The sequence below is a fragment of the Bubalus bubalis genome, chromosome 16 (genome assembly GCF_019923935.1).
Source record: "Bubalus bubalis isolate 160015118507 breed Murrah chromosome 16, NDDB_SH_1, whole genome shotgun sequence".
NCBI classification, from domain to species: Eukaryota; Metazoa; Chordata; class Mammalia; order Artiodactyla; family Bovidae; genus Bubalus; species Bubalus bubalis.
The window spans coordinates 53,719,220-53,738,207 of record NC_059172.1 but is presented as its reverse complement, the minus strand read 5'-3'; the positions used below and the strand labels follow the sequence as shown (position 1 = coordinate 53,738,207).

The 18,988-nt window shown below is 36.6% G+C and overlaps 1 protein-coding gene across 4 annotated transcripts in view; it reads left to right on the top strand.

Annotated features, from left to right (window-relative positions):
- The window catches only part of TBCEL (tubulin folding cofactor E like), a 65,019-nt gene that overhangs the window by 33,958 nt on the left and 12,073 nt on the right, over positions 1 to 18,988 (top strand). For all 4 annotated transcript variants that reach the window (XM_025266748.3, XM_025266747.3, XM_006044889.4 and 1 more), the window contains 2 exons: positions 273 to 399; positions 1,868 to 1,984. In XM_025266748.3, coding sequence (XP_025122533.1) covers positions 273 to 399; positions 1,868 to 1,984 — 244 coding nt within the window. The remainder of the gene's footprint in view (positions 1 to 272; positions 400 to 1,867; positions 1,985 to 18,988) is intronic.

The following is an 18,988-nucleotide window of genomic DNA, read 5'->3' as shown; positions in this document are numbered from 1 at the left end:
GAGTGAACTCCGGGAGTTGGTGATGGACAGGGAGGCCTGGCGTGCTGCGATTCATGGGGTCGCAAAGAGTCGGACATGACTGAGTGACTGATCTGATCTGATCTGATTCTACTCTTTCCTTGAATAAAAAAAAATTTCAGGATCTAGAACTAGCTTTTGTGATCATTTTAGCATTTCAGAACTTATTAATGGAAATAATATGTTTGGTGACGTTTATCTTCTCATTTGTATGCTTTTCTGGATTTACTTAAACAATATATTTCTCAAATTAGGTTTGCAGTCCTGGGAAGACATTGACAAACTAAACTCATTCCCTAAACTTGAAGAAGTGAGGTTGTTAGGAATTCCTCTTCTGCAGCCATACACCACTGAGGAGCGAAGGAAGTTGGTAATAGCCAGGTCTGTTGTCCTGATTATTCTGCTTTCTTTCCTCGGTGCTTTGTTGTTTCATTAAGGGAATATGCACTATTGGAAGGTGGGAGGAAGTACACTGTGTGTTTATCCATCTCTAGAACAGACTGTGCTTAAAGCTTCTGCACCTCCAAATTCTAGAAGAAAAGGAACGTAATATGATATGAAAAATGTGAAATATAATTCATCTGCCAAGACCACTGAAAAATTTCCTCACAAGTCTATTCCATTTTTATACTTTTTGATATTTACAATATTTGAAATCTTGTTTTGGGTCATGAGGAAAAAGTAAGTATATTTGGGAATCAATTCCTTGTTTTTTCTGTTAACATAGAAGTCATTTACAGTGTAAATCCCTGGAAATTGGGCTGTTTCATTAGTGTAAAACTCAAGAGAGCAGTATCTGTGGTTTTTTCTTCCATTTAGATTGACCTAAACTTGACCACCACCTTGTTACCTTCTTCCTCCAGCTGTCCTGCCTTTCATTGTCAGCCTCTGCCTCCCTCAGACTCCTGAAATGTCCCGTGAGGGTTTATTTTTGTATGTATGTGTCTTTAACAGCATTAAGGTTTGGCTAAGATGTAAAGGGCTGTGGAGCTTTGCTCTGTTCTCTCATGTATATACATAGTAGTTTAATAGGGGAACAGTAATCTTGAAGATTCCCTAAAGAAGAGTGATTCTGTAAACTGCTTTGATCTTTCTGACCAGCTAATGTCTAGCAGGTCTTTACTGCTTTCCAGTTGTTAACGTACACGTTAATATCCTACTGAGGAAATAAATTTCAGCATATTTTTCTTCTAAGAAGAGTTAAGTCTTGCATACCTTGTGCTTTGATTTCTTTACACAATTCTTTTGTAAATACAATAAATGAATTCCTGAACTATGTGAGCAAATTGTACTGACTGCTGTGTAGACCTGTGCTGTTCAGTATGGCCCCATCAAGCCATGTGTGACTTTGGAACACTTGAAATTATGGCTAGTCTGAATTGAAATGTACTATAAATGAAAAAACACATACTAGATTTCAAACACTTTATATGAACAAAAAGAACGTGAAGTACCTTAGTTACTTAGTGTCTATTATAGGTTAAAATATATCCTAAATATATTAGATTAAATATAATGTAGTATTAAAATTAAGCTCATTTGCTTACTTTTTACTTTTTAAAATGTGGATACTAGAGAATTTAAATTACATGTGTGGGTTGCATCATATTTAAGTTTGGACAGTACTGTATAGAATCTTATTTTGAAAGGTGAGGTATGGTTATAAAAGGTCAGTGTTAACTTCCAAAAATGCAACTTTAGAGACATTTTTGGTCTCTTTATTTTCTATCACGTTAGTTCATGTAAGTAGTTGTACACAGGCGGAGCTGCATCAAATGCATCCTTTCAAGAGAATAAGACTGGGCCTCAAGCCAATCGTTTTATTGTATCTTTTGCTTTTTATTTATAGATTGCCATCCGTCTCCAAACTTAATGGCAGTGTTGTTACTGATGGTGAGCGAGAAGACTCCGAGAGATTTTTTATCCGTTACTATGTGGATGTCCCACAGGAAGAAGTGCCATTTAGGTAAAAACCCCTCATCAGCTTAGCAACACTTTAGCAAGTATTGAGGCAACTTAAGAACTATTGCTTTAAAGCAAAATCTACTGACTTGTTATTGGACCCTCTTAGAAGAAAAAGCAAACCTGTTTTATGTTATTCTCCATAGTGTATTTTTTCTAGCCTTGCACTTGTATTAAGAATGTTTGGCTAAGTATTTGACTGCTTCCAGTAGTTCCCACTCCATCTTCCATATCATCAATTCCTTTTTGTTCCTTTCTTCCAGGAGCACATTTTCACCCACCCCCAAAACTGGTCTTTTTTTTCACATTGCATCTGCTTTTAAGCTTTACTGTGTTCTGCAGTTTGGAAGGCTTGGCAAATGTACATGAGGTTTAGTGATTATGAGAAAGGGACTAGAAAATAGACTCCTTAAATAGGAAATATTAAAGAAATGAGGATGTTGAGTTGGAAGAGAAATGCTGAGGCCTGAATATGAAGGGTTAATACATATTGTTTGGTGAGAAACTAATATTCTATAAATGTAAAGAAAATGTAGCAGATATTATATAAGTAAACATAAAGGGGAAAAGACTCCCTAAACAGGTTTCTGGGTATTGAAAACTAGAATCAGTTACCCCAAAAGTTATTCTTTTCTTAAAGAGTTTAAGAATAGCATTCAACAGGAGGCATTTCAGACAACAAGATGCAAGTTAAGATTGAACATGAGTCAAACCACATTCTGTTTACAAATTGCAGTGATTCTAATTCATTCCCGACATCTGGCACATCATGCTCAGTCGTGTCCAACTCTCTGTGACCGCCTGGACTGTAACTTTCCAGGCTTCTCTGTCCATGGGATTCTCCAGGCAAGAAATCTGGAGTAGGTTGCCATTCCCTTCTCCAGAGAATCATCTCGACTCAGAGATCGAACCCGGGTCTCCTGCATTGCAGGCAGATTCTTTACCATTTGAGTTACAAGAAAGTCCTAATTCATTCCTACTGAACATTTTTTTCCTCAGAGTTCTCTGTTATTTACAGACTTTAAGAGAGTTTCCATACTGTAAGGCTCAACCAGGGCTGTGTAAGAGATTTGTGCTATTAGCAGTAGAATTTTAATGCTTAAATGTTTAAAATGTTAGACAATTAAGTAAGGATTTTGAAGGTAAACTTTTAAAATTAGCTAAGAACAGCTAGTTAGGAAGAAATACAACTATGCCTTTAGCACAACCCAGAAATATTAAGTTAAACCATGTAAAAAAACATTTTAGGTTAAGAAAACTATAGTCTGATATCTATAGTTTCATTTGATTCAATCTAATGTATTATTAGAAGAAGTAAATATTCTGGTTTTAAGCATAAGTCTGTCATGACAGGTTACTTAACTTCCAGTCTGCTACAGGAAGTAGTATATATATGGCAGTAAATTGTTTCTGTCCCTGATGGCATAATTTTCCTAAAGTGCTTTTATGCCTCTGTAGTAATCAGTATCTTGAATCCATGTCATAGAAATCATCTTTATCAAGGGGAGGACTTTATTGGAAGGATATTGAGAAACTAAAAGAATTGCTAGATGGTCTAGAGAACCCAGTTTAGACAGGAAGGAAAGCAAGGATAGCCAAGCTTTCCTCTTACAGTCCTCTTTATAGATTTCTCTTGGCACCCTGCACTGGACTTTACCACTGAACACCTGCAGCAGTGTCATGGACTTTTGATTTCCCCATTAGCGCGGAAAATAATTTGTTACTGACCTTTGCTTCATTCCCTCAGTTCAGACCTTGCATCTGACCGGCTGATTGGCTGGTTTAAGGCATGTACCCACACTCTGTCTCCCCAGAGATAAGAAGCGGGCTTATCTGTTCCTTTTTGGCTTCTGCAGTGAGAAGTGATAATCTTGCTTCCCCTAATCTTGGGACTTCTTCCCATGTAGGAGCAGTTCAGCGAAAAGAACATTTACTATAGTCTGACACAGAGATTACTTTGATTAACATCTAGATATATACCTTTTCTTTGAAGTTATGTATTAAACATTTCTTTTCTTACCTACCCTAATAAATTTCTTATACAAATGAAAACACATTTCTTTTTCCTTGTAATGAGATAACCTATTCCAATCCTACGTAGACTGTGATCAGTTACCTACTACCAAAGATTTATGCAGTCAAGCTGTTTTAATTACCACTCTGACCTTGTTGCCTTTTTTATAATTATGCCTCTTTTCTCACTCACTAGTAGTAAGTAGTCACAGTTCCTAGTAGTAGCTTGATGCTACCGCCTGGTCTCTTCCTTCCTTCCTGATATTGAAATATTGAAATGGGCAACCAGATTTCAGTGTCTCCCACCAGCATCCCTGGCCTATAAAATGTTTTCCAAGGATGTGTGTGCTCTGCTCATGAATGTATTTTGCAAGGCCTTGGGGAAGACAGTATCTCTGGGTCTTTGTAGGGTCCATGGCTGGAGAATGGGTGAAGTGATACAGGGTGACAGTAATTTCCTTCATCCCTGTGTCTTGAAGTTTCTGAATTCCTCCTTCCACATTAGCTCAAAGAATTTGTGACATTTCAACTTGTTTTAGCATAGACCACCACCATTGAGTCCAATTTCCAGTCAGCCAGCTTAGAACCACTCTAAATGATTCTAAACCATTGAAGCTAGCCGCTAGGTTTTTTAAAATTCAGAACCTTTGGTAATATACCTACACAAAATCAGCCAGATCTAGAATTGCTTTTTTTCGCCTTGGTTAACACAACTTATTTTTTATATTCCCTATATTCATTTCCCATATGTTTGTCCATATAAATGACTACAGACTTGTAAATGTTTTGATGGTTTTGTAAATGATCCCACGGACAATGCTGTTATTGATTGATGGTGGTGCAGTAGAGTATGTATGTGGAGGGAGGAGGCAAATGGGGAATTAGTTTACACTTACAAGGTAATTCCCTCAGGCAAGGGGATTTTACTGCCTTTTCAAGCCACAGAGGAACAGTCTTGTTGGACCCAGTGAGGATTTAGGGATTCAGGATATTCCCAAGTCCTCGGAGTCCTTCCTTATATATACTTCCACTCCAATATATGCTCTGTGTCTCTCCCATCAGTGCTTCAACTTTCATAGCATAGTTCCAATATGGATGCAAAATGACCTATAATTCAGCAACCTAGAGCATAAAATCTTGTATATTTGTTTTTATGGCTACTTCAGCTCTGTTGTAAAAGAGCAAAGATCCTTTATAGGAATTTGACATTAACATTCTCTTTATGTAATATTCTCCATTTTGTACCCTTAGAATAGCGGGTGCTCATAGTCTTGAATTGTTCATTCCCGTCATGTGTTTTTTTCTTGGCAGCACTCTGTCAGTCTCCTAGAGCATTTCATGTGAGCTCAAGTGATAATTAGTTATTTCACCACTCCATGGCAAGGACTTGCAAAATCCCTCCCATGAAAATTGTGATACTCACTGGCCTCTACTAGGCCAGAAACCAATCCCAAATCACCTTTAATCACCTGAGGTATTATTGCTGGGTAATCTACTCCCTGGTAGTAGGCCCATAGGGCACAGAACAGAAATCAACTCTGGCCAACTTAAGTAGAACAGGAATTTAGTAAAAGAATAATGAATACTGTGTAGGGCTCAGAATTGATAAGATTAGAGAATTAGGCTTGGGCGGGTTGAGGGGAAGGCAGGCACAGCCAAGATTTCTGTAGATCTCACTGTACAAACAGTACCCTTCTTACACTGGTCGCTGGACAGTCATGAGTAAGTTGCTAGACTTCACTGCCTTCAGACATTTTGCAGCCATGCTTTTGAATGTTTGACTCTTCCTTATCTGCTGTGAGTAATCTCTGTCAGACCTCATGTCCTTGCATTACATCTTAGGATTTAAAATTCCAGCTGTAGTTAGACAGGTTTATGTCACCTTCCCAGGTTCTAGCTTCCAGGGGAGAAAGAGAATACCTACTCTTTAGCTTCTGTAGTGGGACATGGTTTCTGCCTCTCATCTATCTTGAGTTTCCCTCAAATCAGAAGGGCATTCTGATGCCGAAGTTGACATATATCCACTGTAGTACACATTGCCTAGTAGTTTTCTTATAAGTCTCCTGGTGGACTGATTTTTGAGCCACTATAATATGCCAGGAGCTGTGTTAGCCATTTTTAAAAGAATATAGTAGCATTCATGCTGATGCAAGATGAAATGGTGAATAACAGAGAGGAATTTATATTAAATGCATTTGTTATGAATTAAGAGTGATATATAAACAGGGCATTAGTACTATACTTACCATCTCTTTAATTGTCTCCCAAGTTATATGCGTAATTTCTCCCCAAAATGCCTATGAATAGTGAATAGCACAGTTCATAGTAAAAGGTAAAAATTTGACTTCCTGGATAATTTAATGTTTCATACAAAATCACATTTGAGCTTTAGTTTCCTGGTGGGATTGAGGTATCTGTTTATTTTGAAGAAAACATTCCTTTTCACTTGACCATGGATTTTTAAAATCTTGATTTCCCTATAAATTCTGACTTTCCCAGCATCCTTCCCCAGTTTTAGGCTCCCCATTCTTCTCTCATTTTCCTGTCTTGTGTCATTAATCACCAAATACTTCTGCTCAACTTAGACATAAGTAAGAAAAGTTAGCCAAAATGTCTTTTGAGAGCTCAAATAAAAGGCTGTTATGATCCATTCAGTGTCCTTTATGGTAGCAAAGTTATTTTGTGAGTCAGTCGGATTATTCACACACATCTGTTTCCATATGATTAGTCATTTTGGCAACAGAAGACTTTAAAGATGGTCCAGAAATTTACATATTCTTTTTTTCTCTCTCAGAATAAAATATAAGCTCCAGTTACCTGTACCACTTCAATTTTTTATGATGAACAGAATAAAATGTTTAGAGGACTGAAGGGAGACATACTTATTAAGAGTGTTATAATTCCTTACAGGTGCTCCCCTTCTACTGGTAGGTGGAGCTGGAAGCTTAGCCTCTCTACTGTGTCTGTTTATGGTAATTATGGACAGACACACACACACACAAAAAGCAGAGGAGTTGCCCATATGTTTCATATTTATTTATTTTGTAAAATAATAGAAGATGAAAAATTTCTGTTGCGTGATTCTTGGTCTTTAAACATCATAGTGTTTGCTTTTCCAATCAATAGAGTTTCTTTTGGAGTCTTCATTTCTGCCTAGTCTCTCCATGGCTTGTATGGCAGTGGTGTGCTATTTCAGAATCAGTTCAGTGGGTGCTGCCAGTGGTTGAAAAGATATCCTCACTGGGTTGGTCATATTTCAGTTGTTGGACTCTCATATTTTACCAGGAGACCTTCTAGGAAATAACTCTAGATTCTAGATGGGTTTCAAAGGGCAGTTTAATTTATTTACTGAATATCTACTATGAACTAAGAGGCATTGAGCCAGAAGCTGCAGATAAGACAAAATAGTAGTATCTATTCTTAAGAAGGTTGCCATCTGGACTAAGCTAGAGATACATTTCCTCTGCTGGAGGCGCCTCATGTTCCCAACTTCTAAAAATCCAGTTATCTCAGGATTTCATCTTTGCATCTCTTCTCTTCTGTACTCATCCCATAGGTACTTTTATCTAGTCCTGTGGCTTTCCACATCTTTTAATTGCAAATAATTGCCAAATTTATTCAGCTCTGATCTATCTGCCCCTAAATTCCAAACTAATATTTCCAGATATCTACCTGACATCTCTATCTGATGTTTAACCCTAATGTGTCCAAAATCTAACTTTTGGTCCCTTCTTTACCTTTCCTTGGCCCCTCGCCTTCCCTGCTTTATCTGCTGCTGTGCACATTTTCCTCCATCTCTTCATTCTTCCATTTGCTCAAGATTAAGAGTTGGGCACCATCCCTGATCTCTTTCTCCTATACCCCACAACTAGTCCATTTTGTTTTTTTCAATTCTGCTTTCAAAAATATATAGAATCTTAATACTTCTTAGCATCATTTTAGTTCAAGCCTTCCTCATCTCTTACCTGTATTATTATAGTAGCCTTCCAATTGTGTTACCAGCTCTTAAGTGTGCACTGTTTACTGCACAGCAGGCCAATAAATCAAGAGACAAGTTGTTAGGACAAGGAAGAGCGACTTTATTTTGAAGGCCAGAAGATTGAGAAGATGGTGGATTAGCATCCCAAAGAATCATCTTACTTGAGTTAGAATTCAGACTTCTTTTATATTAAAAGGGGAGGGAATTTGGTTTGTTTTTGCAAACTTCTTGCCGTGGTAATCCTTTCTTAGCTGTCTGAGTAGGTCAGGTCACTGATGTCCCTGTAAACCTCCAAGGAGAGAAGTGCTATTCTCTATCCTGCAGCTTTTTATATCTCATATCTTATCCAATGAAAAGTGTTGCACTTTTAAAGGTCAGAGTCATGAGAATGGGCTAACCTGTATTGTATTTCAGGCTATAGGCAACATTCTTAACTTGAAGCAAAGCAATAGAAGACAGAGGTTAAGTAAAATAGATCTAATATGGAGTCAGATTTGTTCTTTCCTATTACAATTGGCCTCCCTATATCCACCCTTGCCCCATATTCTCCACATGCTGTGCTTAGTCTCTCCATCTCTCCATTCTTGGAGATTTATGTCCAACTCTTTGTGACCCCATGAACTGTAGCCCGCCAGGCTCCTTTGTCCATGGGGATTCTCCAGGCAAGAATACTGGAGTGGGTTGCCATGTCTTCCTCCAGGGGATCTTCCCAACTCAGGGTTCGAACCCAGGTCTTCTGCATTGCAGGCAGATTCTTTACCAATGAGCCACCAGGGAAGCCCAGTTCTCCACATGGCAGCCAGTTTATAAGAACTCAAATACATGGGGAAAAAAATCCTTGCCGTTCATCAAACACCAAGCACACTCCGCCTCAGGCCTTTGCATCGTTTCCCCTGTTCAGAATGTGCCGCAGCAACTGCTGGGCTCTCTGATACCTCATCAGAGACTCCCTTCCTGGCCAAGCTAGCTGAAACAGCACACCTCTGTCTCCTGTCATTCTCTTAACCTACCATTATTTGTATTTATCAACACCTAACCTACATGTCTTTGGAGAAGGCAATGGCAACCCACTCCAGTACTCTTCCCTGAAAATCCCATGGACGGAGGAGCCTGGTAGGCTGCAGTCCATGGGGTTGGTAAGAGTCGGGCACGACTCAGCGACTTCATTTTTACTTTTCACTTTCATGCATTGGAGAAGGAAATGGCAACCCACTCCAGTGTTCTTGCCTGGAGAATCCTAGGGATGGGGGAGCCTGGTGGGCTGCTCTCTATGGGGTCGCACAGAGTTGGACACGACTGAAGTGACTTAGCATCAGCAGCAACCTACATTTCTTATTACTGAGTTAATCTGGTGAAGATGAGGGGGAGAATATTCCAGACAGAAGGGAGTTTGTGGGAAGTTAAGGCACAGAGGTATGAAATAAGTCTTTAGTTCCAGTATGACTTAATGATGAGCAATTAAATGGGAAGTCGTGGCAGATAACACAGGGGAGGAAGGTAGAAACCAGAGCAGGCCATTTAAGACCTTGGTGTGCCATGCCAGTTCAGTTCAGTTCAGTTCAGTTGCTCAGTCGTGTCCGACTCTTTGCGACTCCATGAATCGCAGCACATCAGGCCTCCCTGTCCATCACCAACTCCCGGAGTTCACCCAAACTCATGTGCATCGAGTCAGTGACTCCATCCAGCCATCTCATCCTCTGTCGTCCCCTTCTCCTCCTGGCCCCAATCCCTCCCAGCATCAGGGTCTTTTCCAATGAGTCAACTCTTTGTGTGAGGTGGCCAAAGTATTGGAGTTTCAGCCTCAGCATCAGTCCTTCCAATAAACACCCAGGACTGGTCTCCTTTAGGATGGACTGGTTGGATCTTGCAGTCCAAGGGACTCGCAAGAGTCTTTTCCAGCACCACAGTTCAAAAGCATCAATTCTTCGGCCATGCCAGTAGACTAGGACTTTTTCTTGTAGGCCATGTGGAAATCATTGAAAGGCTTCAAGTGGGAAAGTTATGTGGGCAGATTTAGGTTTGTTTTTAGAAGGAGAGGCTGAGAGAGACCCAGAGACCTAGTTAATAACTGAGACTTGAGTAAAGGAGGATTTGTGTATCAGTGGTCCTTTATTTCTCTTTACAGAGGTACATATTAGGACTGAATTTCACTGTATAATTTGAAGCCATTTTTAGAAAATACCTCGTGAAATTCTATGTGTTTTCTGGTATTTATAGGTCTGATTTCTCTAGGGGTATAAAAGTACCATTTAGAGAGAAAAAACTCCACATTTATGAATCTGGCGCATGTTAAAATGTACCTATTTATTATTTTTTGCCTTTCCGTTTATCAGACATCTCTCTACATTGCCTGTATTTATCAGTTTTTCCTTTGTTTCATGTTTTCTTTATCTCTTAATTTCCTGAGAGATTGAATTTAAGTTACTTATTTCCTACTTAACTAATATACCGCTCCCCTGTGTTTAGTTTTAAAGAGAAACAGAAAAAGAAAAACCATGGTAACTTTTCTTTTAGAAATCAACATATCATGTATCTTTTGGGGGGGGTGGTCCAATGGTTTCTATTTATTTTTAAAGACAGGGAAAGTAAATGCATTGATTTAGGGTGTCTTTTTTTAGACTTTAGAATTTTGTTTTTCATAAAAGGGAGTTATGAGAGGCATAGCTCCAGTGAGCAGTTATTTGATGGGAAGAAATGCTGTAGTCAGAGACAGAGTGGCAGTGCGAGAAATAAAGTTTTCTTAAAGGCTTTTCTTTTTGCTTTTATCCTCTTTTGGTATCTCACTTTATGTTTGTCCCAAGGAGTCCCTAAACTGTCCCCTGGGAAATCCTTATTTATGATGTCAGGAATTGTAGTAGGCATTCCTCAAATGTTTATTGGATTGTCATTAGTGGTAACCAGCTTTTTAAAATATGGAGAGCATGTTTTTTCCTGCTTAAGACTAATGGCTTTTCTAAATGGAGCTGATTGTATCTTCATGTTACTGTGAGAGCAGGGCAGCAGGCTGTATTTGGACCCCACCTCAATGAAGGCTTATTTTGCCCTGGGTGCTGGAGAAATCCTAGTGTGCCTGGTTGTTCCCTCATATCCCTTCCAGACAGAGGACCTGCTGTTGTGAGGGAACATTCCTCCGTTGGACAGAGTCTCCTGGGCTTCTCCATACTGCCAGCCTCCATCATCCTCTGACAAGGGCCGTGACACAGCACTCCTCACATTCAGCTGCAAGTCTGATGAGAAACAAAAGGGGCTTTCTGCTTGGCGCGCCATGGAGAGCCTCTGAAATGTTAGCTCTCCCTGTTGCTTACCGCTTTTGTCATTCCAATTACCTTGGACTTGATTGTGACTTCTTTCCACTTTCCCAGCCCAGCAGAAGATAGGCTGCCTTCCTAATCTTGATTAGAGTTAGTATATGAGAATTTGAACATAGCTGCAAAGGAAAGAAAGAATGAGAACCAGCCCTCCCAAATCATGGTCTTGGGGGAAATTTTCTTTGTTGTCTAAACTTTTTGTTTTGGCCAGGGCATGGGGCCAGTTTTATCTTTTATTGTTTTTGTTTGCTTTTTTAGAATTAAAATAAAATACTGAGAATAATATATAAATACTCATGTTCACATGGTTCAGGACTGATGATTTTTAGTATTTTACTTGTTTATTTTTTCATTGAAATAGATAATATTACAGATAAAACTGGAGTACTTTTTTGTCTCTGTTCTTAGTCCTATTTCTTACTCCAAAAAGTAACCAACCACTGACAAGAATTTGATGTATATAGTTGATGTCTACCTATTATATTTTATATATCTATTAAAGTATAAAGTGGGATCTTCTTATACTTTTGTCAATATACACTGCAGTTTTTTCTTGTGTAGCTTTTCAATCTGATATTTTCACTTTGTATTTTGTTGAAAAGAAGTTTTAAAAATTTACTATAATGTGTATCAGTCCTTTGTTCTACAGTGTTTTTTTTTGTTTTTTTTTTTTTTAATTTTTGGCCACACTGTACAGTGTGTGGGATCTTAGTTCCCCGACCAGGGATCAAAACCCACAGCCGTGCAGTGGAAGCATGGAGCCCTAAACCACTGGACTGCTAGGGAAGTCCCTCTGTGCTTTATTCTTACTCCATCTTGGTCAAGAAATCATTTCTTTTCCAAAGATCACTGAATATAATCTTGTGGGCTTTTTTCTAAAAGTGCTTTCACATTTATGGCTTTGATTTGTCTGGAATCTATTTTTGTGTTTAGTCTCTAATAGCAATCTAAGACTGTTTTTTTCCTCCACAATAATAATTGGTATTCACCATTGATCTGTAATACCAGTTCAGTTATATATCTAGTTTTTTATGTATATTCATGATTCTTTGTCAGAGTCCTGTTCTATTCCATTGATGTATAGTCCATTCCTGTACCATTACAAAATTGCTGTATTACATTGTTAAATTATAGTAAGTCTGAATTCCCAGGAAGAATATGTTTCCTCACCTAATTGTTCTTTTTCTAGATTCAGGTTAACTGAATCTAATTCAGATTAGATGTTTTAGATCCTTTTCCCTATAATTTTAGGATTGGCTTATCAGGTTTCACAAAAATCCTGCTATAATTTGGATTCCAATTACATTGAATTCATTGACTAATTTGGGAGAATTGACATCTTGATGCTGTTACATCTTATCTGTGAATATAAGATGTCTTTCCATTTAATTCAGAGAATCTTTTTAAATCTGTTTTTATATTTTTTGTTGTTGAGTTGTAGGATATCTTTATACATTTTGGATATTAACCCCTTATCAGATATGTGATTTGCAGGTATTTTCTCCCATTTGGTAATTTGCCTTTTAGCTCTGTTAATTGTATGCTTTGATGTACAAAAGTTTTTTAGGTCTAATGTAGTCTCATAAGTCTATTTTTGCTTTTGTTGTCTCTGGTTTTGGTGTGAAGTGAAGTGAAGAAGTGAAGTCACTCAGTCGTGTCTGACTCTTTGTGACCCCATGGACTGGGGCATGGGATTTTCAGGCAAGAGGACTAGAGTGGGTTGTTGTTTCCTTCTCCAAGGGATCTTCCCGATCCAGGGATCAAACCCGGGTCTCCAGGATTGTAGACAGATGCTTTTACCCTCTTAGCCACCAGGGAAGCCCCAGTATCTAAGAAATCATTGCCAAATACAGTGTCATGAAGCTTCCCCTTATATTTTCTTCTATGAATTTTATAGTTTTAGATGTTACATTTAGGTCTTTAATACATTTTGAGTTCATTTATGTATTTGATGAAGGTAAGAGTCTACTTTCTTTTCCCAATTTTCCCAGCACCATTTGTTGAAGAAACTGTCTTTTCACTGTTGGGTGGTCTTCAAACCTTTATGGGTCATTTGACCATGTATGTGAGTTTTATTGTTGCCCTCTCTGTTCTCTTCCATTGGCCTATATGTCTGTCTTTATGCCAGTCCCGTGCTATTTTGATTACAGTAGCTTAATAATATGTTTTGAAATAAGGAAAATGTGAGTCCTCTAATTTTATTCTTCCCTTCCACATTTTTTTGGCTAATCAGGATCCTTTGAGATTCCGTATAAATTTGAGGATTATTTTTCCTGTATATGAAAAAAAAATGCTATTGAGATAGTGATAGGAATTGTGTTGAATCTGTAGATTGTATTAAATGTGGACATTTTATTTATTTATTTTTTTTTTTAATTTTATTTTTAAACTTTACATAACTGTACATTTTAATAATATGAAGTATTTCAGTCCATGAACATGGATCATCTTTCTGCTTATTTATGTCCTCATTAATTTATTTCAATAATGTTTTGTAGTTTTCAGTGTTTTCCTTTAAAAAAAAACCATTGATTTCTGATTATTTCCTTCCTTTTGCTTGATTTGCTCTTTTCCTAGTTTTTGACGTAGGAATATAGATTCTTAATTTGAGGACTTTCTAGTAAACATTTAAGTGCTATAAATGTCACTGTCTGCACTGCGGGCATCCCACGTGTTTTAATGTGTTATATTTCAATTTCCATTCAGTTTTGTTTTTAAAAATTATTATTTTATTTGAGTCTTCCTCTTTGACTCATGGTTTATTTAGAAGTTTAATTTCCAAGTGTTTAGGACTTTTCCTCTTATCTTTCCGATATTGATTTCTACTTTTGTTCCATTATGGTCAGAAAATATACTTTGTATAATATCAATTCTTTTAAATTTGCTAAAGTGTATTTTATGCCCACCTTGGTGATTATTCCATGGGTGCTTGAAAATTGTGTATTCTGCTCTTGTAAAGTGGAGTGTTCAATGTGTGTCAGTTAGACACTGTTGATTGTTTTGTTCATATCTCTGTTCTTGTTGATTTTCTATCTAGTAACTCTATCCTTTTCTAAAAGGAGATGTAGGTAGCTTTTTGAATCTGGTTTCTTTTATTTAGCATAATGCATTTGAGATTCATCTTGTGTGTATCACTAGTTAGATCCTTTTTACTGTTCAGTAGGACATGGTTTATTTAGACATTTATCAGCTGAAGTACATTCTGGTTGTTTACCCTTTTGGGCAATTTATTAAGAAAGCTATTATAACCACTCACAGGTTTGTGTGTGAACATAAATTCTTATTTCTCTTCAGTAAATACAGAGAAGTGGAATTGCTGAGTCATGTGGGAAGTATATGTTTAACTTGTCAAGCTGTTTTCCAGAGTGACTGTACCATTTTGCTTTCCCATCAGCAACATGAGAATTCTGTTGCTTCAAATCCTCACCACCATGGTATTTTCAGTTTTCTTGTTTCTGTCTTTAATTTTAGCCATTCTAATAGATACATAGTGGTTTTAATTTGTATGTACCTAGTGACTAACTGTATAGAGCATCTTCTCATGTGCTTATTTGCTACCCAGATGCCTTCTTTGGTGAAATATATGTTAAAATCTTTTGCCCATTTTTGTACTGGGTTCTTTTCTTATTATTGAATTCTGAGAGTTACTTATATGCTCCATATATATATATATTTATATCCCTTATCAGACAATTGTTTGGTAAACATTTTCTCTCAGGCTGGCTTGTTATTTTATTTTTTATCAGTTATTTTCAAATAGCAGGCATTTTAAATTTTGGTGGCATTCAACTTACTGATTTTTTTTCTTTTATGGATTATGCTTTTGGTGTTATATCAAATCTTAGATCACAGAGATTTCTTATGTTTTCTAGGCATTTTATAGTTTTAGGTTTTACATTTAAGCACATTGATTCATTTGAGTTAATTTTTGTATATGATCTAGGATATAGATTAATTTTTTGTTTTGTTTTAATTTGAAAATATGAATGTCATTGTTTCGTTGTATTCATTGATAAGACTATCTTTTTACTATTTAACTAAGTTTATACCTTTGTTGAAAAAGCAATTAACTGTATAGGTAGACTCTGTTTCTGGATTCTCTCTTGTTTTCCACTGGTCTATGTGTCTGTCCTTTTGCCGGTATTATGCTGTCTTGATTACTGTAGCTTTAAAATAAGTCTTGAAATCCAGGCAGTATGTATTTCAACTTTGATTTTCTTTTCAAAGTTATTTTGGCTGTTCTAATTCCTTTGCCTTTACATATAAATATTAGGACAAGTTATTGAATTTTAGAAAAAAAATTCCTGCTGGGATTTTGCTTGAGATTTTGTTGAATCTGTAGAACAATTTGGGTAGAATTGACATCTTAATAATATTGAGCCTTCCTGTCCATGAACCAATGTATCTCTCCATTTCTTTAAGTTTCCTATGATTTCTTTAAGTAATTGGTGTTTCATAGTTTGCCCATAAATCCTGCCCATATTTTATTACATTTTTACTTAAGGATTTCATGTATCTAAGCCCTATTATAAATAGTACTATTTTTAATTTCAGTTTTCAACTGTTCATTGCTAGGATAGAAATACAATTAGTTTTTGTATATTGACCTTGTATCTTGCAACCTTGGTAGATTTATTGCCTCTAGTAGTTCTTTGGTAAGTTCATTGTAGGCAGTCGTGTTGTATATGACAAGGCACAGTGTATATCTTCTTTTCCAATCTATATGACTTATACTTCTCTTTTATTTTTCTTTTTTCCCTCTTTTTCTGCATCTCTTAAGAAACTCATGTAGTTTTTTAAATTTAGTGTGCCATTACAGTGAATTATATTAACTGTTTTTTTTTTTTTTTTTAATGTTTAACCAGCCTTAAATTCCCAGAATAAATCTCACTTGGCTATACTATAATGTTAATCTTTTTATGTATTGGAAGGTTTATCTTGCTGATGTTTTGTTGAGAATCTTTGTGTCTATATTCATGAGGATTGTTTTTATAAATCTGTAATTTTCTTTTTCTTAATGTCTTTGTCTTGGTTTAATACTAGAATTTTAGGATAGTGCTGGCCTCATAAAATGAGTTTGTGAGTGTTCTTTCTTCTTCCCTTTTCTGAAAGAGTTTGTGTAGAATATTATTTATTTCTTAAGTATTTTGTAGAATTTGTCAGTGAGGCCATCTGTGCCTGATATTTACTGTAGATTTTAACTATGATTAAATTTATTTAATAGATATAGCTTGATTCAAGTTGTTCCTTCTTGAATGAGCTTTGATAGTTTGTGTCTTTGAAGGAATTCATTTTATCTTAGGTATTGAATTTATTAGCATAAAGTTGTTCATAATATTCATTTATTATAAACTTTGATGTTTTAGAGTGATGTCTCCTCATTTAATCCTGATATTAGTATCTTCTTTTCTTGATCAGTCTGGCTAGAAGCTTATCAAGTTCACTAACCTTAAGGACCAGCTTTGAGTTTTATGGGTTTTCTCTTGGTTTTCTGCTTACTATTTCACTTATTTTCCTCTCATATCTTTATTAGTTTCTTCCTTCTTCTTGGTTTGAGTTTAGTTTGCTCATCTTTTTCTATTTTCTTAAGGTGGAAGCTTAGATTATTGATTTGAGACCCCTTTTCTTTGTAAACATTTAATTCTATAAATTTCTCTTTAATCAACTGCTTTAGCTACATTCTATACTTTTTGATATATTGTATTTTTATTGAGTTTAGAAAATTTTCTAATTTTTCTTGTGACTTTATATTTGATCCATGAGTTATTTACATGTGTGTTGTGTATTTTCAAAATTCTTGGGGATTTTCCAGTTATATTTCTGTTAATGATTTATAATTAAGTTTATTACAGTCAGATAACATATCTTGTATTATTTCAATTATTTTAAACCTAATAAAGGTATATTTGGGGCCTAGAATATGGTCTGTTTTGGACAAAGTTCCATATGCACTAGGTAAAAAACATGTTTTCTGATGTTGCTAGAAAATGTGTATTAAAAATGTCGGTCAAGTTTGTAGTGTTGGCCAGGTCTTTATATTGCTCACAGTTTTCTGTATTCTTATTCTGTTAATTACTGAGAAAGGAGTGCTAAAGTCTCTAATTGTAACTATGGATTTGTCTATTTCAGCTTCCAGTTCTACCAGTTTTTGTTTCATTATCTTGAAGCTCTCTTGTTAGATATATACACGTTGAGGATTGCTACTTATATATATATATTGTTATTTATATATATCTTTTGAGCTTACCTCTCCCTTTGTAATGGTTTTTGCAGTTGTCTCTAACTGGCTCCCTAGATTCTTGATCTAGAACCAGCTCTCACAATGGATTTTGGAGACCCTATCCCACTAATTACTGAGTTAGTGTACATCTAGTCATCTAAGCAGGAGGTGTGCGTGTATCTTCTCAGTTGCTCAGTCATGTCCATCTCTTTTTAACTCCATGGACTATGGCCCGCCAGGCTCCTCTGTCTGGAATTTTCCAGGCAAGAATATTGGAGTGGGTTGCCATTTCCTACTCCAGGGGACTTCCTGACCCAGGGATCAAACCCACATCTCTTATGTCTCTTACATTGGAAGGCAGATTCTTTACCACTGTGCCACCTGGGAAACCCCTAGCAGTAGGTGATTTGATTCAGTTCCTTTTGGAAGAGTTATCTTTTTACTTCCTTTACCTAGACCCATTGGTCAAAAGAGGTAGCCTGAGGAAGTGGATCTGCAGCAGTTTTTTGCTCCTTATTTCATGCCCAACCTCACATTACCCTAACTCTATTGATACTTCAGGCAGTGATCCCGGCTTGAGTTCCTATAGCCCCTGTGGGGTACTTTTAACCACCTTTGCTTAACAGGAATTTAACTCCTGACTGCTACTACCTGCTTTGAACTTGGAGTCCAGTGGTCCTATAGTTTCAGTTGTATGCTTTGTATTTCTGTGCAGTTTCTGATCCATGGAGATGTCTCTTATTTTTGAGACTGGGCCATGTGTTCTTGCAATTCAACTCTTTCATATTTTATCCATTTTATTCTGCTTTTGGAGCAGAAATACGTTAAAATGTGAATTTATGGAGCCATTTTGTTCAGGGTTTTAATCATATTGATAAGTGTATATCAAATAATTACTTATCTGCTATATAGTATTCTATTTATGACTAGGTGTCTGTCCATTTACTAGGCAACTTTGTCAGTACTTGAATTTAAGAAATAGTAAATTGAAACAAATTTCTAAGTCTTTATGGAAAACTATATGAAAAATACTAAGTTCAGTTCCAGACACTTTGCTCTGTGTCAATGATGAGAATAAGTAATTCTGGATGTAGGTGAAATACAGAAGCTTGAGGAAGACAAGTGGGAAGCATCTGTGGCCTCATTTAAGTGAGAGAATGAGCTCCATGGTGGAAGATCACAGACAGCAAAGGGATGAGAATCTGGGAGTGAATTTTGAGTACTACCCAAGTGTAGATGGTAAAAAGAAAACCTGTAAAAAGAAATTGCAATGTAATGTAAAAGGAGAAGAGAATTTCTAGAGCAGTATTCATTATTGCAGCAAACCATTAAGATGGTGATAACTGAGAAAGAATGATGGTCTGAGAACAAGACCCAAATTCTACTTTCTACCTTTCATTCTTCCATAGCAAACTGGCCCTCAATTCAATTACTTATCTGTGAAGTATGTAGTAGATGATCTCTGCGATCTTTTCTGCTTCTGAAATG